Below are 23,377 nucleotides of genomic sequence, written 5' to 3' on the forward strand. Positions count from 1 at the left end.
GCAAGTACATACAGTATGGCAGATTTGACATACTGTACATGCATAGACAGTCATATGTACCGTACTGTACACACCCATACAAACACTGTTATCATTGTAGAAGTGGCAGTGGCAGTTATAAAGATATGGGAGCAAAGGATATGCACAGCCTTGAGAAATGAAACTGTGCTACCAGAGAGATAACTGGGATGTAATCAGGCTGATTGTGAGTGAGCAGGAGAACAGAGAAGAGCGAGCGAATCATCTGTCGTCAACACGGAGATACATTTGTAGAAAAGGTACATTTGCATTAAATAATAAATATTGTGTATGTTTCTTTTCTTGTTGTTGTTCTGTTGTTTACATCAACCTCAATCTGAATTTACCGGATGTCTCTCAAGATATTGCACACACACACAAGTAGTACCCCTGTTCCTGGCATCATCTAGGACAGTCACACAACACACAGACACACACACACACACACACACACACACAGGCACTGTAGTTAACCATCAACAGGACAATGCTGGGCACTCAGACAGCTTTAAGAGAGGAGATGATCCACCAAGGTCAATATTGGCCCATTATGGTGTTATATTAAAACCTGTTTTTGTGTGTGTGTGTGTGTGTGTGTGTGTGTGTGTGTGTGTGTGTGTGTGTGTGTGTGTGTGTGTGTGAGTGTGTGTGTGTGTGTGTGTGTGTGTGTGTGTGTGTGTGTGTGTGTGTGTGTGTGTGTGTGTGTGTGTGTGTGCGTGCTTGTGTTTATACATCCGTGTCTAAGTTAGTGTATGTTTAAATGTAGATCTTGGAATGAAAAACATCGGACTGGTCCTCACTTCTTTAAAGGGCTGCATGAACACTAAAGCAACCCATTGAGATTTGGCTTAAAACTTGTTTTCTCACTCAAAATTAGATTAAAATATGTGTTAAATATGAAACAAATCTTTAGGGTTAGCTTAGCATGTATGTTTCAGTTACTACAGTTCTCGACAAAAACAAAAATACTGCAGTATTTATACATTGTGCTGTGTTTCTACAGTGTGGTTGCTACTCCTATGTCTTTCAGTAAATGATCAGAGGACTTCCTCCGGCACCACCTGACTCTGTCCAAATAAAATCTTCCAACCAGCACAGTCAAACAAAATCTGGTTTCTTTTTTTTTTTAGTTTAACTGAACTCAGAAAAACAACAACTATAAGGTTACAGTTTTTATTTAAAAGTCAAATGCATAGGAAACATTTAAATATAAAACACAGTGAAGTGCACAATTTACAACAAAATACAAAACAAAACATTCTGAATGTTTCTGAAAACGTATAAAAGTTTGATTTAAAAAAATAAGTTTGAGTTTCAGTTTGAAGTATCAGACCACAGTAGTAGTACGGTAATAATGCATTTGGGAGAGTTAAACACTACTGCCAGTTGATTGGCTCTTTCCCCCCCACTGGCCCAGCTCCTACATGCTCTTTGGTGTCTGTGTTGCCGTAGAAGGCAGCAGGGTCTGGACTGTGTCCAAATGAGGCCCATGACTGGTGGAAAGGTAAGACAGTGGTGGACTCTCTTTGATTCGAGTCACTAGCATCAATATGAGTAATTACATGAGAGTTTGAAGCAGCAATGTTGCCGTATGTTACTGCAGTGCTGGGATCTAGGACACTGGCATTCCTGGGAGTGATGGCGTTGCCATTGGCTACACGGTTGCGGTCATTGTCTCCGTTACTGTTGTTCGGCGCTCCAGTGAGGCCAGAGGGGGAAAAGGTCAAAGTCGCGGCCTGTGGGGAGAGCAGATTACTGCCTGGGGTGGCAGCGAGGTTGGTGGAATGACTGAGGGCCAGACGCTGGGTGAGGAGCTGGTGCTGCAACTGCCTATCAGTCCAGTCCTCCTGAGGCTGGCGGTGAATCTTCATGTGAGCGTTACGGGATTTGATTTTATAGAACATTCTGGAGCAAGAAGAGAGAAGAAAAAACACAGAAATGACTTGAAATCCAAACCATCTGTTAGTTTGCCCTTAAGCCAGACACAGGGAAAACTTATGCTGGCGCTTCCTCTTGTATGACTGGTCCTACTCACTTGCCACACAGCTTGCAGGGGAAGAAAGTGGCCAATGAGGGCACAGGGGCTGCCTCATCCAGTCCAAACTGTCTCTCCACTGGCTGACAGATGGGCGTCACCTATAAAAAAGGACCAATCGTAAGCTGGCATGCTGTGATTGACTTGCTAAGCCGCATTCCACATGTGACAACCATGTAATACATTTAACTCACAACGCAAAACTACACAAGTAGTACTCCAAATATTCCATAATCTTTCCACTGCAACTACGATACTCTGTTGTATTTGATCCTGTATTTTCTAATCTGAGTTTTATTTGTTAGGGACCCAAATGCACGACACAGTGGAGCCAAAGAGCCTATGGAGAGTAGATAAATCACCCCAGGACAACAATAGGAGGAGAGAGAAAGATATAGAGAGGGTGAGGACTGATGGAAAAGGCAGGTATTAAAACCAAAACAGAAAGAAAGATCTGGGAAGATGAGTGCCTGGATCAGCTGGGACATATTAACAGGAAGCAAACAGATTTAATCACACAATAGCTGACTTACACTTTTCTGTTGCTCCAGCTCCCCATCTCTGTTCTCCTCCTCCAGCTTCTTCTGTTTGTCCTGGATCCTTTTGCTCAAATAGTAAAATTCAACACACTGACGTGTGGTCTTGGTCCTCACCTGCAACACACATGCACAGACACACAAGCGGACTGAATACTCCAGCACCAAAACAACAATCTTGGCTTCTAGATACAGTCAACATATTTCAGAAAATATGTTATATAGATATATTTTTTATATGACTTTTACACAATTAAATGTTTTATTATTAATAACAACATTATTATTGTTGTAATCATTATTATTATTATAAATAATTTATAAATAAAAAGCAATAAAAAACATATTTTAGAAATGGTTGGCACATAAATTTGTGGCAATACACTATAAAACATCTGACCTTTTATTGGATCAGTGACTTTTTAATGTGCAATTCTCTAAATCAGGTGCACCATGTGGTCATTTTCACTATGCAGAGAGTGTGGTGCACTTTTTATAATCATTATATTATTTTAATGATAATATTTAAACTATTTGAACTCAAAACGCTGAGTTAATTTTACTTCCCAAGGTTAAATCTGACAAAGTTAGAGACTCCAAAAACGCAGATGCACTTCACACTTTCATGTGTCTGTGAAGGAAGTTTATGATATGAGCGTTGTAGATTATGAATGTGGCATTGTCATAGTTAGTCATAGAACTGGAAATGTACTTAGATATAGATACATGTGCTACACCTTTGTTGAAGTGCACAGTGAGTCTTGAAAAACTGAATGAATACATGCAAGAGAAAGAACGATGCATTCACTGCACCTCAGGACAAAAAAACACCTTTGTGTATTGATTGTGATGATGTTCTGTAGATCAACTACTAAGTGGTGTAATGACCCTTCAAAGAATGCAGCATTTTAAATACATGAGTACTGGATAAATACCATTTTCTGTATGCGTGAAAAGTCTTTTCCATAATTCACCAGAGCTGCACTGAAAAAATTCTTTTCAGTATCTGTCCAACAGTCACTACCTACAGAGAGAGAGAAGGGGGTAGGGGGGGAGTGCATGAGAAACAATGACAGCAAATACCAAAAAGGCATTTGTAAAGTCTAAAAGCAATTTGACAATGATGTTAAAAGACGAGTGAGATGATGAGTTGGTGTCGGATTTAATGACTGTCAGCTTTAAGAAAGCAAATTACACTACTTAATACTTTTACTTGCACGGTTTTGTCTCCACCAATGATAAGTGCGTGTATGTGAAAGGAACAAGACAAATTTACAGATCACATAGTTTGCTACATGTACATGGTTAGACTTGTTAGACAGCAAGTTTCAAACACACAGGCAGGTATTTTGTTTCTGCGGTGGCAGTTAAAGGATAAATAGCTTGAGGGGAGTCCTGAGACAGACCAGAAATTTTAGACATCTAAATGTTAAGCTGTTGTTGGAGGAGGGGGGGGGGGGGTTGTTCAGCAATGCAACCATATGAGAGGACGCTACTATGAAGAAAAAAGAAAAGAAAAGGAGTGTTTGTGTGTTTGTGTGTGTGTGTGTGTGTGTGTGTGTGTGTGTGTGTGTGTGTGTGTGTGAGAGAGAGAGAGAGATAGAGAGAGAGAGAGAGAGAGAGAGAGAGAGAGAGCATGTGATGAAAGGAGGTCTGGGATTTTACAAAGGCTGCCATTGTAAGTAGTGTGGGAATGGTTTCTCATTTGCAGACTCACAATTCATGCAACTCTTTTAGAAAAACACTAAATCTTCACTGCAACTTCGGGTTAACTTTGATGAAGGTAGAGGCAGCACAAACTAAAAACAGGAATTAAAACTGTGGAGATCTGAACCAAACACTGGTAATGAATCAGTCCAACTTTGTCTTTTCAATACAGGGCAACTCTAAAAGTACAATAAACACTACAAATACCAAATATTTCATTTATCAACGCAAGGTTAGATTCTTTAACACATGTAAAATAGGTTAGAAAAGAGTAAGAGTGAGGCTGAAAGGCGCAGGTTACCAGAGTAGTGGTAGTCTCCTGTTGGTGAGGGCTGTGAGAACAGCAGCATCTCCAGAGTGGCCTGCACAGGAGAGAGGCATGGAGGAGGCAGAGAACAGACAGATGAGGCATATAATGGTTCTGAAGAAAATTAACTGGATGTGAATAAATAAAGAAGAAAGCAGAGGCAAGAAGTCAAGAAAGAAAGAGCGATGACAATGAGTGGGTGAGTAATGATGCATGGGGGCAAAAAATGAATGAATGAATAAATGATGAAAAGGGCTGGATGAATGCATGAAATAAGACAAAAATGAAAAATCAATTAGGAAACACATAGATGTTTTCTCTTGCTATTTACCATCGTGTTCCCTTTACAGTAGTGCAGGCAGTGCAGAGCCAGCTCTGTGTTACTGCCCCCTCCTGGCAGGCAACTGGAACTGCTCATTGACAGCAACCTCTCCACTATAAATGTGCACAAAACAGAAACACAACGGTTTGAGTGGGGGAGGGGGTCTCTATTCCATCATAAACACAAATGAATGTTACGTAAGGTAAATTTAATGTCCCTTTAAATTACAGCCTTTACAAATCCACTGTGGGTTCAACACAGTCAAAGATCCTCAGCATTCTCATGTCCCACTGCTCTCAGTTGCTCTCAGGGTTGGTTTGGAAAGAAAATTGTAATTCAACATGCATTTACCTTGATCTTTTAAGACAGCACTCTCTTCCAGTTCATCCCATGGTTTCCAGAGCAACTGATCCCTGGGAGTCTCATCCTCTGGTGACCACACACCTGACCTCTTGGCATCGACCAAGCATGGAGGAAGCTCTGCCTGGAACTTATAACCCACGTTCGGACACCTATAACAGGGAAACAAAGGGCAACAGACATAAAAGAAAACATTAGACCAAAAGTAGCTATACCCCCTCCTGTGTTTTATTGTTTTCTTACACCGTTGTCCACACACATTATCTATTTTAACTGCTGTGGTGCTGTTTCTACACGGACACAGCTTTGACCACACATCACTGATGCTGAATTGTCTTTTTATCTTAAATCTTCTGGGGTTCAGTTACTTACGGTAACACAGCACACTCTTCGTCTTCTCCTCGTGCCGTTTCTTCCTCTGTGCGATGGAGGGATGAGATGGAGGAGTACAGCCCCGTTCCCCCCCGGACCGGATTGAGGAGGGGCCGGGGAGTATAGTGACCCCTCCTCTGACCCCTGCTGGAATGAAGGACACTGGGAAATGGTGTTCCAGTGTAGGCTGTTGAAGACTGTTGCTGTAAAAACACACACAAGTAATAAAAGTAAGAAAAATGTTGAGTTTGCACAGCTGAAGACATAAAAACTGCAGTATTTAGACAGCAACCTAACATATTGTTGTTGCTGTGGAGCCAGCTGCACACATTTCTAAAAGTGTAAGACTTCAAAAAAATATTCTCAGTCAAGTTGCCTTTTTCCAGAGTAAGGTGATAAAATTTTAATATTTCAATTCCATGAATAGTAAAGTACAAAGGTCGCTTCATGACATGTTCAGCCTATTTTGGAAGCAGGAGACATAAGTTGCCTTATTGCATCAAAGGTAAAAAAAAATGCAGTAATATGCATTCAACATGTCTAAAAATAAAAAACCCGACTAAGATTGTGGTTTTAGAAGCAGTAACGCAATTGGAACTAACGTAATTTCTTGACAAACAACCATTCAGGCATCCGCCCACAGTGTCGGTACAGCTTCTCCAGATGTCGAAAGTTTACCCAGTCTGCTGGGTTTTTATTCGATGGAAGAGAGACGACAGCGTGAAAAAAGAAGATGTGACCTCTGAAGTACGGAGAGGGAATCCAGAGGCACGGCGCCTTCGCGTTACATTTCTGCTTTCACTCTACAAAGCTATAAAGCATGTTCTCACGCCTTTCTGTAAATTATTAACATAAGGTTTAGGGGTGAACTGAATGAGGACCCTGACTAATAAATAGAAAGCAACAAAGACTAAATAAGTTGTGTTCTGAGCTATACATCAATAAAATGCCATGCCCACAAAGGCCGCTCGAGCATGATGTTTGATGTGCATGATTGAACCTAAGACACAGTTAGGTGTTACTTTGCTGACGGACCTCTAAGCCCCAGATGAACATGCACAAAGCTGCTATTATTTTCTCAACATGAGGAAATACACAAGCACATTTCCCAGAAATCGTTTTAAATAAGCTGTTCCCTGTGGTGAAAAGCTAGGACTGTACCTGTAGCTGCGATTGGCTCAGACTGGCTTGTCCGTTCTTTACATTCTGCGTCAGCGAGAAAGGAGCTGTCTTTTCTGCTTCCTCGTAATGCTGCCCAGTAAGGTGCGATGGTCGTGCAATGGAGGGATGGAGCAATGGTGTATTCTGGGCTCTGGGTGGGTGAAGGGTGGAGTGATGGGGTGAGGAAGAGAGGAATGACAATTCAGGAGACTTGAGGGTTTCGTGTGGAGCTGGAAAAATCACAACAGAGGGAGAAACAATATTAAAAATAGAAAGCAGAAGTCCAGTACTGCTAAACCAGTAACCAGCGCTACATAATCATATTCTTTATGGTGTGAAGTGAGAACCAAACAACAACAGAGGAAAAAGTAAAGTGAGAAACTGTTGAATCACGGTTCTCTGTGCTGACAGGAAATCTTTACACAAGACGCTCACAGAATCTATTGATATTTCACAAACACCTATAAACCACAACATTAATATTACCTGCTGGTGTTAATGCTGTGGCGGCCACGGGTCAGCAGCAGCCATCTGACAAGTCTGCAGCTGCACAGCCTCGTCCACAGTGATGCACTGTGTCCTGACACCTGATCATGAGCAGCATTACGTTTTTTGTCCTGCTGACCCGTGTTCACCGCAACATTTAAACCACCAGGTGATTTGCTGATCTGTGTACATTGTATGTTCATTGTTAGATGTGAATATTTTTTTATTTTCCGTAGGGTGTAAAACCGTGCTGAGATGTCTCCCGCAAACGGTTTTATATGTGAAAAGTGAAAATGTCATTTGCATAGGGGAAATGGGAAATTTCACAAGTTTACCTTCGAAAACCCACATGTCCCGTAAACTTCTATGTGGGTATTAACCGGTGTTTTTTTATTTTTTGGGGGGGTAAAGGGGAAAAAAACTCATCTAACTTGTTTCATGTTCAAGTACTCAGTTCAGTTTCAGCAGACAGATTAGGAAATCTTCATTTTACTATCATTCACAAAAACACTAACATCTCACCTGCGATGTTTCCATAGTCACCGGTGTGTGAAGCTCTCACGTTGCTCTCGTTGCTGCCGGCATCACCTGGCAGCTGCGGAAAGCAGTGTGACAGCAGTGGAAACTTCCATATCATCCCAGAAGTGTGGACAGATGGGAGAGACTGAAGGCGGGAGGCGAAAAACTGGAGTGTGCCAAGCGAGTCTCCCCCCTGGGAATGTCCCGTCCCTCCAAACGCACTAGGAGAGTCCATTTTGGAGGGTGAGTGGGAGGGAGGAGGAAGAGGGGTGGGGGGAGGACTAAGAACTGAAGACATGAGGTGAGACGACGTGGGAGGAGAGGGGAAAGACGGAAGAGAGGGGTGGGCAGGTGAAGACGAGGGAGGCAGGTAAGAGTCTGAATCAAAGGCACAACTGTGCCTTGATTTGACCAATCCAGGACTTTCTTCTCTTCCTATCCCGAATTCCCACATCTGTCCAGAGGAATCTCCGCTGGGAATCACAGGGAATCTTCTCTTTCGCTGGGATAGGAACGCCTCGGAGAAGGAGTCCAGTTTCTGGGTGTACGTCCCGCCGCTGATGTTGATAGGTGACCTCTGTGGTAAGCACCCTGAGGCCAGAGTGAGGGTGTCTGCCGCTCCTTTCCACCTCCCGTCTCCGGTATGAATTGAGGCACTGAGCCAGGGTCCCTCAACATCTGCAGGGGGGAGTTGATCTTCTCCTGAACCACAGCTGGATCCATAGTCCTCGTCTCTTGCCAGATAATTATCACTCACTTTTGAATCTGTCCTACAGTAATCTACACTGCTGTCTCTGAAGCTTCCGGCACTCCTGTTGTAGGAAGTGCTTTGTTTGGTGAAGTGGCTAACGTTAGCCTCCCTACCGTAAACTGCCTCATTCTTAGCTTCACAGCTAACCTGGTTGTAATTATTATAGTTTGTTCTGAGTTTACGCCTCACTCCATCCTCGCCCCCAAAGTTCACGGTGTAAAAAGCATTGTTTGTGTTGCCGTAGCAATCACCTTTACCATAAAAACCATCTGCAGAGCTTTCACAACTCTCACCATCTTCCCAAACGTCTTCTTTTTTGCTGCCACCGTACCAAGTGTCAGCAAAATGACTGCCCAACCTGCTAGTCCCATCAGCATGGCCTCCCAAACTGGCATCTCCGTCCAGGCCGTTGCCACTTGCGTTTAGAAAGCCTCTGTCGCCCCCACCACTCGCCCTCCTTCCTCCAGAAGACGTGTTTGAAGTTGGGAAAGAAACGGTAGATTCTTCCTCCGTACTTCCATAGTGCTCCAGCGAGTCCAGGGCAGATTGAGAAGAAAGGTATCCTGCTTCTGGGCTGAGGTGAAAGGAGGAGCGGTGGCAATGAGGGTGGAGGTTGGGGAAGGATTGGGTAGACGAACGTTCGTCCATTACGGCTCGTTGGGTTTAGTTAGAGTGCCTACAGGAGAGCAACAGAAACAGAGCCTGAGTGAGAATAAAGTTATGAACAAAATCACATCACCAATCACAAGAAATCATAAAACGGATACTAGTGCAACTTGCAATCCTAACTTTGATAGCTGTTACTCAACACAGTGACCTAAAGGGTCAACGCTGCCAACAAGGATCAGACCAGCCATACATACAAGTGACACAGACCTTTAAAGTATAGTTTATGAATCAGCTCTATGTAACAATAAAGTCAACTTAACGGTTCTACACTAGCACTGGCACCAACCATTCCCTCACGGTACACACAGTATGACGTTAAGTGTTATGAAGTGAAAAACGGGCCTTTTTGTTTTCTGCATGCAGTCATGTTCAGCATTTCATGTCGACGCGTTGTTCGTCATCACCTGCTCTCTAAATGAAATAGATACTAGATTATTCAAGGCGATTGAAAATGTCGGCACACACACACACACACACACACACACACACACACACACACACACACACACACACAGACAGCCTAATCTGAAGAGCACTCCTCCAGCTGAACTGACGCTGGAGGAGAAGCCAAGAGGCAAAAGGTAACGCTGCCACCCATCGTAGCACCGCACGAAACCAAACGACAGCATTTTCGCAAGTGTGTGAGAAAGACAAGAGTTTGAACAGTTTCAAATAACAATGTTTGAAGAATACGACGAGACATTTTTCTGTTTGCTTGCATGAAATCTTTACGTCTTTGTTGGTTTTTCTTTCTTTTCTTTTTTTTTTCTTCAAACCACATTCTGCTCTAAATAGGACATTGAGTGAGTCAGAAAGAGAAAGAACGAAGAGAGATGAGATGAAGACAGATACACTATACATTTTGAGGTTTCTTTTCTTTTTCTTTTTTTTTTTTTTACCAGTCCTTGGCGCTTAATTTCCTTTTTCACATCTGTTGGTCCTCTGTTGTTCATGTTTTCGGGTTCTAGTTGTTCTTCGGGTTTTCTCCATTGTTCTTTCTTTCTGACTCTGTCTCTTTGCTCTTTCTCTCGCTCCTTCTCCACTGCCTCGAGCGTTTCTCTAATTGTTTCCCCCTTCAGATTTGTAGCCTCTCACACAGTCCTTCCTATCCGTCTCTCGCTTTCTCGCTGCTGAATACCTTCGTATGTCTTCTGCCGTGTAGCACTCTGTCACACATACCTAAAGCAAGCTGGGCAAATACAGCCAACGATGTACACGCCACACACTGGTATTTTCACACACACACACACACACACACACTTAATCGCTGAAGCACATGTATATATGCAGACTTTCACACTCACACACACACTTGCAGGTGTCAGAGGGGACCAGCGGGTAGTGATGTTGCCTCTCTGCCTTTTCGTCGTCGTGGTAACCACATCCTGAGGAAACAAACGCTGACGGATCTCCCTCCTTTCAGCTATCTTTATCTCTCTGCCCCCCACCTCCATCTCTGTCTCTCTTTCCGTCTTTTTGCCTCGTCCTTATCTGTCTCTCTTTCTCTTTCTGTCTCTTTCTTACCAAGCGCCCAACTTTGCTTGCTCTCATCCTGTCTTTCAACTTCTCTTTTGAGCTTTTTATCTCTCTGCTTTCCTCAGTCTTTGTGTCCTTTGCTGTCTGCCTTCAGTGTTCATATGTTCCACCCCTTTTTGGTGCTCTCCTACTTTTCTTTTGTTCTTTTTCCATAGTTTTTGTCCTCTTTTTAAGACACTTGTGATGAGGTTGAGTTACTCAACACCTGAATTTTTAAAGCATACAAGCCTGCTGTTAAACTTATTTTAGTTTTACACATTAACAAACATTTAGTAGTTACATGCAGGTTAATGTGTACTACATCATATATGTGTGTATCTGTATCTCTCAGTATCTTCAGTGCATATGCTTGTACGTCAATGCTTCTTTCTGTGTGTCTGTACATGCATGGATGTTTGTGTGGCTGCATACAGAGTGTTTTGTAAGTGTGTGTGTCTATCTGTATGAGGGCGTGTGTGTGTGTGTGTGTGCGTGTCTGTGTGTGTGCAGAGGCGGTAGCGTACATGTTTACCAGATCAAGATTCTCCGACTGAGTCAGCTGACAGGAAGTGAGAGAGAATGAAACAGGAAGGAAGACAGCGCCAAACGATGAGGTTCAGGGAACCCTCTAAACACCCTGCAGCCCCACCTACTCACCCACCCACTTTCCTACCACACACACGCAAGCACACACACACACACACAAACACACTGTATATCCTTAATGTGCTAAATTGTTGTTTTGTTTGGTTTTTTACCTTTGTTACGTAATATAACCTTAAAACGCCTACTCACTTCTGCACAAGTAACCTCAAACACAACCACTGACATGTCCACAAGTTGGTGAGCAATAACCTCTGCCACATACACACACACACACACACACACACACACACACCTGTGTGCATACACAGGCATGTCAATACAAGTGAGGCAGGGAGTGGTGGAAAAGTTTCAATAACATAAGTGTTACTACTTTACAGTGAACCAAATGTCCTGTCAGCATCCAGTTTGAGCATCTCTCTCCAAAATAATCCAATACAAGCTTAAAATACAGGTGTTTAGTAAATTAGTGATTTGTCATTTCATCATAGCTAATATATATATATGCTCATATTTTGTAAGATCTTTATCCGCAAGGTTACCGATACAGTCATTAGATTTAATCCACGGTATAATTCTCTGCTCTTAAATCTAAAATAAAAATGTGGAATAAATATATAAAAAGTCAATTTATAGTATGTGCACTACCACCCAAATAAATGTTTTTGAAAGAAAAGCAGATCAAACGGATCTGAAACACAGTTTGTTCATTTAAAAGGTGAACTCATCATAAGAAAATTTTTTTGCAATGAACAAACTGTCACTCACTCACTGTCAATCCAAACTTTTGACTAGTACTTTATATAAGTATGTATTTATTTATTGTTACAGTATTAAATAGAAGCTTATGTTTATGGTCAACAAAAACTGTATAAATATATATGAATTCTTGTGGGGAACGTCAGTACGGACTTAATTTAATGTATGAGGGTGAATTCTTCATGTGTTGTACAATATTAAACTGACCATGATTTTCACTGAGCTACATTATTATTATTATTATTATTGCTATAATAATTAATATTAATATTAAATCTAATATTATTTAAATCTATTTTATTTTTTAAATTGCAATTTGTGACAACAACATTTAGGATGACAATGACACTATTGCCAATCAAAACAAACGACCCAAAGACCCCATACACAACAAATTCATGCATGATATGTGAGTGTCGCATGCTTGTGAAAAGGGACAGAGACACCGTTTGTGATCAGTGTGTAGGCATAAATGGTTTTTGTGAAACAGGTCCTATCTTTTACTGTTACTGTTCATCAAGTTTGTCTCTTTAAAAAAAGAGATCATTTCATATATTGGTAATACATTACGCAGCAGTTTGCCCTATGTCTATGATAAATGATAACTGTTAGTGGACACTGAGAAAATGGAAATGTGTGTGTCTGTGTCTGTTTGAGAGTGTATGTGTTTGTGTGTGTGTGTGTGTCTGTGTAGGTGATCATGTTAATGCTGAGGTCACCTTATACAGTATGACTACCTCTCATAACTGGAAACCTCAGTATTAACATATATAATAGATTATAATGTGGTAACTAACAATCCTGACTAAGAGAAACCTCATTATTAGCATAATGACAACTCATTTTTATTGATACATTACATCATGTTATCATAGGTCATGTTTAGGCCTGTACAAATACACCACGGATTACATTAAGGTTAGCTGTATTAAATACAGTGCTACACTGAAATTAAACCTTAAAGCATCATTAATATAAAACGTACTGTAATATCAGTGTAAACTTCTTTATCATCTTTACATCGTTGTGAGAAGACGACTAATTCCAGATTTCTAACACTTTCGATTGAACAGCGTGCAGCTGCCTGACAGCAGATTCTTCTGCTTAACCAAAATTAGTCAGATTCACGATGTTTGTACGCTTAGCGCTCATGAACTCAGCGACACAGCAGCACACTCTTTGTTCATGCACAATCAGAGTGCAGATTAATTTGTGATCTGTTGAATTCAAAAAGTCCCTTTAAAAATCCTCCTTCGCGTTACAAGTCACATATTCTAGGATAAAACAAGAAAGTCCTGACATTTGTACAAAGGAATTAAATAAAGAAATATTATTATTACTTTCTCTTTGGGAACAAAACCCTACAAAGATAATAGTTGCTTAGTTTAGGTTTTAAAACCCAGACTGAAAGAAATAAAACAGTTTCTGAACCAGTTTCTGGACTCAGACTATAGTCTGCAGTCCATACCAACGTCATTTTCTATACCAGTCACACTGTGCCACACTTGTGTCTGTGTCTCCAGTGTGCGCGCATTTGCATACATACATGTTTGTGTGCACACGAAACCCCGAGAAAACAGCCGAATGAAAAATGTGTGAATGGGAGGATGTGAGAGGATGGAAGGGGAGTGCAGAGTACCTACGGGGGAGACGCTTCTCTGGTTTTTTCTCAAATACACCATAAATACCTGCAGAGCAGAGGAGGGGGAAAGAGACAACCACTTCTTGAGCGTTTCTCTTAGAATTTAGTTTTCTTTCTCAGAGCCGTCTCTGACTCGTGGGAACAAATGAACTTAATGGACAAAGGAGAAATTCAACTTTGTGTATCACAAAACACGGAGCAGTCAGCAGACACTGACAAACACTGTGCACTACAGTGTTTGTCACATAAGCTAATTCCACCCCGATAACCTCGTTATTATGTGACGTTGGCCTACATGTATGCTGACGATGTAGGTGTATGTGTGCGGACAGTGCAAGAAAACTAAAAGCCACGTTTATTTTACTATCTAAAATCCTAAAATATGCTACTTATATAACACTAAAATAACTGCAAACAAACTGCTCACTACACAAGAAATAGTTGCAAGAGACTTTTATTTTTAAGTCAGATTTTTCCATTAAGGCCATTTGATACAGTTGAAGCTAAATGAAAAGTCTGATTCAATTAATATATCCAGTAGTCAGTGTACTGCTATCTCCAAATGATTCTCATTTGTCATGTGTGTTAAAGACGGCGTAGACATGTTAGACATGTTATAAAATAAAAGCTGCTTAGACACAGCAAGGAGCTGCTTAAGAATAACTAAGATGAATAATTGTAATAATAATTGTGGTAATTGTAATTGTGTGTTAGATTCATGTTTTATTCACAGTAGTAATTCACAGCTTTGATCATGGGAGCCCAGGTGGGTTTGTTTGATGCAGACAGAGTTCTCAATATGTGCTCTAATAACTCTAAAATGACTTTATATGTTGGGCTCACAAGAGTTTTTGCACCGAAAAAGATCACTGCACAAGAACATTTGTTGTATCACCTTAACCTGTGGAGACACAAAGGAGCACAGTTGGTTTATACAAACCTACAGTGATCTACGGTCAGCATTAACGGACAACTTAAACTGCAGTTTGGGTAAATATGTCTACTTCCATCAGTGGAAAGCTCTGAAGCAATCATCACTGTGATGTTAATATCCTGGAGATCTGAGTGACCGAACACTGGCGGGCTGGACATGTCACGGAACACGTTGCCCTCACAGACCCCTACAGAACACTAACATCTGCTTCTACAAACATCATACATAATCGAATATGTGAATAATGTAAAGCTTAACTTCAACTTAAAAGTCGTGTCCATCGGTTCGGTTAAAGTCTGTAATATTAATGTGACTGAGTGTGATCAGACACAAGCTGCTGGTACACACTATTAATATAATATTTTATATTATTCTATTAACAATATACACAGATGTTAAAAATATCAAGAATTGTGACCTTTATTTATTATATTATATTATTAATTTATTATAAATTCTGTTTTATTGTGAATAATAGTAATTCATTTGAATTAAAGTAAGATAAAAATAAATGTAAAATAATTAAATAAGTTTCAGTCACGTTATTCTGCAGACAAACTTGAGAAATGTCAGTGATGAAAGCGTCAACGCATCTTCATCAATACACAGGACCATCCATGGGAGCATTTCTTATTTTGTTGTAAATGTTATTTGAAATGACAGCAATGCAAAACCTGCAGGTGAAAATAACTTCTTGCCTTCTTGACTCTGTCGTGCACTACTTGTAATAGCGAATACAAATTTAGAAATGGGATTTCACTGAAAAAAGCTTTTGAACTTTCAAACCAGCAACACTTTGGTTCTTCAAGTCCTCAAGCGCAGAAGAAGTTATTAAGTTAGTACGTTTACAGTGTCGTGAGACGAAAGACAGCAAAAGCTGGTGAACGGGCAGAGATCAGCGCATTTGCATTATTAACACAATCAGCAGGGGGAAGGTAACGCACCTTGTGTTCAGATTGACCCACATTCTGTCTGCTGAGAGCAGATTCATTGATAGATTCTCCCCCGATGGATCATTTAGTCTGCTGTAAAGTTTTTACACTCCACAGTGACTTTGACTCTGGCATAACTCCAATTCTAAACTCTGCTATCTGCTAAAACAGCACTACTGTGGATAAATGAGAGTGGCAAATTTAATGAAGTGCAGAAATAAAGCAGAAGGTAAATGGAGAAATGCTTCTTTCTTTCACTAACTAAATTATCACAGGTGCAGCTGTTTGAAAAAGAACTTGCAATGTGAATTCAAGGTGTGTGCACGTGTGACCCAAAGGTATGTTTTTAGGTCGCACATGCTCAGTTTCCTCATAAAAACGTCAGCTTTAAGTCAACGTACCACTGCAGGCTAATCTGTAAGTAAGATATTCTGAAGTACTGAGCAGAGGAAGGATGCAAGAGATCCCCGACTGTGCTGCGTCTTGATGTTTCCACGGCTGAGACGGGAGACACTGTGCGGACAATAACCATTTTCCGGATGCTTTACTATGAAGTTCAACCGCTGTTACAGAAAAAGTGTCACATGACATGTGAGGAAAGCGTTTGTGAGAGCGCATGTGGGAAAAGAAGGGAATAATATTCTTTGACCAGGTGGGACTAACACCTGGCTTTGTGATGATGTTCATGTGATGAAGCGGGATGAGGCCTCATGCTGTGATAGTAACAGGACGGTAATATCAAGTAATGGCAAAGTCAAAGTTCAGACTTCAGTCCATCCGGAAGTGGCAGAAATTGCTGTTCGCTCATGGCGTCAGTGTCCTGCATGAAGATGCCTAATCTAATACAGAGCTGACCACAAAGATGAACATCTGTAACACCGCGTGTGTGTTGAATTTGTTTGTGTTTAGTCTTCTGGTGTGTGTTGAATATTTCTTATGAGTACTCTACAACAGATGCTCAATACAACAGTTATATGGTTCAATACTTCTTTAAATACAACTGCATGATTGGTACAGTAAAATAAAAAACTGACTTATTTCACATTCTCTTCTGATAAAGCAAAAATCCAATAATAACTAACAGACATGCTTTTCACTCCGGGCCTTTGTTGGCACCGACGCTTAAGTTTTACTTCGCATTGTGAGAAACAAAAATGGCTGTCGCCCCTGTTCTGTCTGCAGATGTCAAAGGAGGTCACCAAATCCAAGGACAAAAATAGCTCCAACAGTGCAAACTCTTCTGCTGCTTTGTCCACGTTATGCAGATCAACAGGGATCGACTGAGAATTAGAAACACCTCCAGCTTCATTACAAGCTGCAGATCTGCCTGAAACACTTTCAGCAGCGACTGACCAGGTTCAACAAACGAGCAGCTCGCTGACAATAGAAGAAGAAACGGCCTCTTGTGACCTGTCTCACACACTGTGTGGGCATTTTGTTGCTGATCCCTGCAAGAAACTAACCTTAATATGTTTATGGGTCAGGGGTAGATGAAGGCTCTAGTTTGTCACATCAGGATATCTTGACAGAGTGTTTGCAATGAACAAAGTTAAGCCTGTGGTTTTAAGTCTCTCTGTCTAAGACCAACTTTGATGTAAACACCAACATGTTGCGGGTAACAGCGCTGAAATGCTACAAGTCAGAACTCAGCATTGCAGCTCGTCACTACAGTGAAAAACAAGATTTTCTACATGACTTGTACATTTTGCTTGTCAAGTATAAGTCTTCACTACACATTCACTAAGCAATAATTCTAATGAGATACTCAGCAAGGGCCCAGTTTAAGTAACTACAGTACAATTCTTTAAATAAGCTGCTGAATTTCACATGAAGCTAATGGACTACACTTCATTTCTATTTTAACCTCGTCTTCTCAAAAAGAAGAAATACATCAAATATGATTCATTTTTGTCAGACTGCCTCAAATTTGAACTGGATTAATCCACATTAACGTGCACATTTGATGTTGTAGGGATTTCATGAAATCACTCCAATTGTCTACCAGTAACAAAACTAAATAGTTTTTTTGTTTTGTTTTTTTTTTTGACTGGCTAAGTTACTAAAGGACGGCTTTAGATAAAAGTAATGCCAGATAAACAGGAGTCAGGCGAACAGGTGTGTTTCATTGTATGCTAATAATGCTAAAGCTGAGAAGTTAAGTTTCCTCTAAACTCATTCTGAGAAACTGGTGTGTCTGAAAAGCTGCTGTGTCCTGCTTAAGCAAACAAACAAACCAACAAACAAAGAAACCGACAAACCACAAATTAGAAAGAAAAGTCCCAAAAAGAATAAAAATGTGTTTTTACCTGCTAAGTTGTCATTACGAGGAGAGATGTGTCAGAGGCTTTGAAGGGCATGTGTGTATCGTCTGCTGGTAGAGACACATGTGTGAGAGAAAGGGGGAGGAGAGAGAGAGACAGTGAACAAGAGAGAGAGAGAGAGAGAGACAGTGAACCAGAGAGAGAGAGAGGGAGTAGTTTCACCAAAGATGATCGCCGCTGTGGCTCATTCAGTTGATCTTTCAGCCTTTCATCCACCCTGTCATAACGCCACTGTATGTGTGTGTTTATGCGCGTGCAAGCGTGTGTGTGTGTGTGTGTGTGTGGTGCCTTTGTGTGTGTGTGTGTGTGTGTACGTGTCAAGCTGTGTCATAGTGATGCTGGAAACATGACAAAAACACCCCGGTGTGTGGCCTCAACCTCTCTCTCACACACACACACACACACACACACACACACACACACACACACTAATACACACATACACACACTTTCAGTATGAGTAGGTGTTTTTCCTTCTCTCTCATCCCTCATTTTCACTTGTAGTGTCTTCTGGCCTTTTGATTTTTAAAGGGACACACACACACACACACACACACACACACACACACACACACACACATCCTGATGTCATACACATCTACAACCCACTGAAAAAACAAAATGCATACAGTACACGCTGATAACCAGCATATGAATTTGGAAAACACATTGTCCAGTAGGTTGTTATTGGGTCAATGTTTGCACCATGAGAGCGGGAGGACTGGGAGCCCAATAGTTCTTGTGCAAGCCAAATAACCACAACATAAGTCCAGTTAGGAGCCTCAGTTGCACGTCACACCCTCCCTCTCCTCATGCTTCCTGTCAATGCAATGCCTAAAAAATAAAAAGTATGCACCACAAATTGAATTTCTGGGTAGATATTTGCACTCTTATCTATCTGTTGTTGAGGACTTTATATTTTGAGGTGTACAATAAGTAGATATAATCTTGACGTTTTTTTCTGAGCAGTAGATGAGAAGAGAAACACCATTCTCATTTCTATATGTACGTGGATGTGAAGCTAGAGTTAGCAGCTGTTAGCTTATCTTAACAAAAGAGAAAGAGAAAAGAAAAAGGGAAACAACGGACTCTTTACAGTATCCAAAGTCTTCTGGCCAACACCTTGATTCAAACTGAAAAATATGCTCCTGGCCAACACTGGCACATTTACAGTGATGTTGATTAATGTGTAATGTCCCCAAATTAGAGAACAATTAAATACAAATAAAGAAAATTATATTTTATATAATGTTTACCTGTATGAAATTTAAATTCTAATTCACTGCATGCATGTTAAGACGGGGGCAGCTCAACGACCAGAGCTTTGAGGTGAGAACGTGATACATATATGGTACCTTGCAAAATCACTAACGTGGCTGCATAGTAATTAATACTTAACCCAGACATATTTAAAGAAAACAAAAAATGAAATATGCCATTTGTGAACATTAACCCCTTTTTACCTTTGTTAGTTACACAGTATTTCTTTTAGAAGCAGACCAGATTATTTACTATGGTTTTGGTCTATTGTAGTGTAGTGTATACTAATTAAGTTTATTTATTTAAGAGTTGTTCATTTGTTCAGCTGCTTAATGCTGACCACATCAGCCTTGATAATTAATACATTTACTCTTATACACTTATATCTCCGTCTTTCAGTTGTGTGTCTTTGACACTTCGGTGTGTTTTTATGGTAAATACTCGAGTTAACTTCAGCTTTTGCTTGTCTATTACTTAGCAAATACGTGGAATTTGAAGCCATAGTGAAACACTTAAACCCACCCCAAACAGATAGTTTTCTAAATTATTATTTTATCAATCACTCATTAATAAGAAATATTCTAAAAAGTATTAGACATTTTAGGTGTGCTGAGGTTAATTTGAGGTGTGCTTGAGGATCTCTGATAAGAGACAAACTGTAAATGTGTCCAAAACATACCGTAACATCATTCTGTGTCATTTAGGTTTTTCTATGACTTGCAGGTGTTGGTAGGTGGATTCGATACATTTGCACAGAGTCAGGCTGCTTCCCCACAGCATCCCATTATGACATTTTGTCAAGTCGTGTCGCATTTGAACAATCTCTAAATTCTTAAATCTGTATAAAACAAACACACACACACCATGTTGCCCAGTTGTTCTTATCTTGTATTCGTATGGTGGCAGCTTAGGGGCCGATGTGGCAGCACTTCTGTTAGATCAGGTAGGCTGTGCAGATCGGTCGGTGACACTTCTCCCATGGTGCCAAACGGTGATGCCAAAGGGTACCTTTAGCGTCAGCATGAGACGCCCAAGCACTTGTGTCTGTGTCTGTATTTGACGCCGTGGGAAGTGTCAGCCAACATGCTGGCTTTCCTGCTCAGCTAAAAATGTCTGTTCCTGACTCTCAGCAAAATGCAGAGACCTTAAAATATTCCTTTAACTTTCGTTCTGGAGAAGATTCCTGAGAAATGTCAATTCTAGCTGAACATTGCTTATATTAAGGCTCCAGGCTCTGCTGTGGGAGGAGTTAGGGATAGAGGTACATGAAATGTGAGAAGAATAGAAAGAAAAGGATGAAAGGAAACAGGCAATTACTGTGCTATTTAATGATCTTTAGGAGTTACACTGAACTATCTGCTGGCTGCACATTTCTTTTTTTTCATATTACATCACTGCAAATCTGAAGCCAGGTCAGAATTGAACTAAAAGGAAGAACTCACATAATGCACAGAGAGAGTGGGAGGAACAGGGGGTTAACATGTTTTGCTGAAGATCTGTCAGTGTTAACGCTGTCGGTGTAGTTTTCCATAAATTAGAACAAAACACAGATTGTGACGAAACCACAAGAACACCTAATGAACAAAATGACGTGTTTAGGGAAAGAAAAACAGCTCCGTCCTCTAGTCTGATATAGTAAGACGTATCAGTCCCCCACCTTCCGACTTCGTTAATCCAGCCAGTGATAACACAGCCACACACTGTGGCACTAACAGGAATGGTTGATAGATGCTCATAATGTTGAGACTGTGTAATCCTGTACGAACAAACGCAGTTATTCATTCAGCTGTGTGTAACCGGTGGCTACGAGGAAATAATAAAGTGCACTGGGGTAGTGAAGCCTGTCAAAATAACAGCAACAAGACGTAACTTTGGAAACGAGTGTGCTTCATGTATATACAGTATGAAGATGGAGTCAGCAGTACAATAAATGGTTAAGTTAGTGTCAGTATATTGTGTGGAATGACTCATTCTACGCATGGTGTTTGACTACGATTCAGTATCTTGCTTTTACTCACAGCTTTCACGTTATCGGAGCAGAAAGGTTTCCATCGTCAAGTAACAAGGGTAGAGTGGATTAAATAGCTGTATTCCAGTGAAAAACACAGTTTGTGTCTCTTCTGTGCTCAATGAAAGCTGATAAAAGGTCATCTCACTACATGTCACCGTGATGTACAAGGTGTCAGCATGTGTGTGTGTGTGTGTGTGTGTGTGTGTGTGTGTGTGTGTGTGTGTGTTTGTCAGAGTCAGACTGAGAGTCAGTCATGAGTGTGCATGCAGTGGGTGAGACGGTGGTTGGGTTTCGCAGCGGCGTGGGGTGGAGGAGAGGTGCCGAGACGGGCCCTGATTCCCGGTATCATCAACTTCAAACCTCCCCTGTGATACCACAGCGCGGCGGCCCTGTATTGTACCAAGACCCTGAAACTCTGCTGAGAAGTTTCAGCTGTTAAAGGGGCTGTTTGACATTTCTATCAAAAGGGTGGTTTGAAATCGATGTTTATGAATGAGAAATGGGCAGGTTGTAGGAGCTTCTGTTACACATATCAGAAATAACCATTTGGAAAGGTGAACAGCATTTGATAAATTAGTTTGTTAGTTAGTTGAGTGCGTGTAGCATTGTAGAGTTTAACTGCAATCTTTAAATTACCACATTTCCAAAACCAGCACTAAAATAAAACATCTTATAGTTTGACGTGTTCGTCCTTTAAATGCTGGGAACCACGTTATGTATTTCCAAAGACGAGGCTCAATATTGCACAAGGACTCACCTAACTTCACTTTTACTCTCTACAACAGTTTAAGGGGGAAATCTTGCACTATTTACCCGACTACACTGATCTAATAGCTAAAGTTAATACTCAGAAATGTTGATTTGACAAACAAGATGCATGATGAGCTTTTTAAATATGATGCATTGCTGTAGATCTTTACACTAAAAAGCAGCTCTGCCTCAATACAGATACTAATTCTGGTCATTTCCCTGCATTATAAGCTAAACACCTTGTAGGAAGCTAATGAAGCTGATTCTGATTCTGTTTAAAATGTAAATATTTGACATAATACATGTATATTTATGTACACCAAACTGTCAAAGTCTGACTTTTATTGAGTATTTTTACGGTGCTGTATTACTTCTGAATACTGCTACGTTGAATTGCAGGTAATATTTCCTCATCGAGTATACTGTACAATATGTTTAGGTGCTGGTTATCAGCAAGATAAACAGATGAACATAGATAGCTGCAGTTTTTTTTTACTCTTACTGATGCCAGAGTGCTTAAGCAATCAAACTTTAAAAGCAGACATGTTGATTAGTTGTGCATCTAATTTTCAAATTTAAAAACTTGAGCACCTGCAATATAAAGTTTGTTGTAATATAATTTTCTTCTAAAATGCAGTGGACGGCTACAGAAGAACCATAATCCAGCATTTTTCTGAAGTAAAATCACAAAATCAAGTAAAACGACTGCCAGCAAATAAAGAGCGAAACCACATAGGCTGTTCGTTGAGAAAGACAGAAAACCAGGATCATTTACAGTAAATGTTCTGCTCTCATTTTATGCCTCTTTAAGTGAACCTGAAATACAACGGTCAGGTTTGGTAGGTGATTTCTAAAATTCTTCTTCACTATGTTATCAATAAGTATATGTACATATATTATATGTTGCCTATTCTTATTGTGGGTAGGTGTTAATGTTAGAGTCTAACTAAGTCTACAGTATATGGACATGACAGTGACAATAAATTCAATTTCTAACAAATGGATATGGAAATGGAAAGTCCCCGATAAGTTCATATATTTCAAATTTCACACAACTCTAGGAAATACAGTAGTACAGAGAAAGACTATGAGTATTTCTCAAACTGCTCCTTCATCTACCTGAATCTGTCAGTGCTGATTCATCTGTCATGACATTTATCACTAGTAAAAATCTCTAAATCCAGGAGATTTGTTACAGAGTCCACCGTGAAACACGCTGTAATAGGAAACTCTGCCTTTGTCTGTATTTCTGCACATATTTTCACAGACTTATTATCAACTTTTGGGGCAGAATTGTTAAGAATTAAGACTTGGATCAGCTCGGAAAAGCAGTTTAAGACCGGAGGTGCATGACCCAGTTAGAGAAACTGGCAGGTATGTGAACGACACACGGCTTCTAGTCTACTA

General features: G+C 40.5%; 1 protein-coding gene across 4 annotated transcripts; it reads right to left on the bottom strand.

The window, feature by feature from the left end:
• Positions 1–1,239: 1,239 nt before the first annotated feature.
• Positions 1,240–18,008, bottom strand: LOC113157706 (transcriptional-regulating factor 1-like). Of its 4 annotated transcripts, XM_026353310.1 has the most exons (12): positions 10,143–10,541; positions 9,586–9,654; positions 7,827–9,250; positions 6,819–7,048; positions 5,658–5,860; positions 5,277–5,437; positions 4,935–5,038; positions 4,598–4,658; positions 3,525–3,613; positions 2,587–2,706; positions 2,054–2,154; positions 1,240–1,923 (listed from the first exon to the last, which is right to left on the bottom strand). In XM_026353310.1, exons 3-12 carry the CDS (start codon positions 9,220–9,222, stop codon positions 1,395–1,397), a joined length of 2,994 nt encoding a protein of 997 aa, XP_026209095.1. In that variant the 5' UTR covers positions 9,223–9,250; positions 9,586–9,654; positions 10,143–10,541; the 3' UTR covers positions 1,240–1,394. The 4 variants fall into 4 exon arrangements, with proteins under 4 accessions (XP_026209095.1, XP_026209093.1, XP_026209096.1 ...); XM_026353308.1 differs by lacking the exons at positions 9,586–9,654; positions 10,143–10,541 and adding an exon at positions 17,935–18,008; XM_026353311.1 differs by lacking the exons at positions 9,586–9,654; positions 10,143–10,541 and adding an exon at positions 10,548–10,894.
• Between the last annotated feature and the right edge of the window lie 5,369 nt (positions 18,009–23,377).

This window comes from Anabas testudineus, chromosome 18 (assembly GCF_900324465.2).
Source record: "Anabas testudineus chromosome 18, fAnaTes1.2, whole genome shotgun sequence".
Lineage (NCBI taxonomy): Eukaryota > Metazoa > Chordata > Actinopteri > Anabantiformes > Anabantidae > Anabas > Anabas testudineus.

Coding starts and splice junctions, on each gene's coding strand:
- LOC113157706 (XM_026353308.1), bottom strand. CDS start 9,222: ATGGACGAACGTTCGTCTACCCAATCCTTCCCCAACCTCCACCCTCAT. Junction 2,155..2,586: donor AGCTGGAGCAACAGAAAAGT/GTAAGTCAGCTA, acceptor CCTTTTTTATAG/GTGACGCCCATCTGTCAGCC. Junction 1,924..2,053: donor CCCTGCAAGCTGTGTGGCAA/GTGAGTAGGACC, acceptor TTCTTGCTCCAG/AATGTTCTATAAAATCAAAT.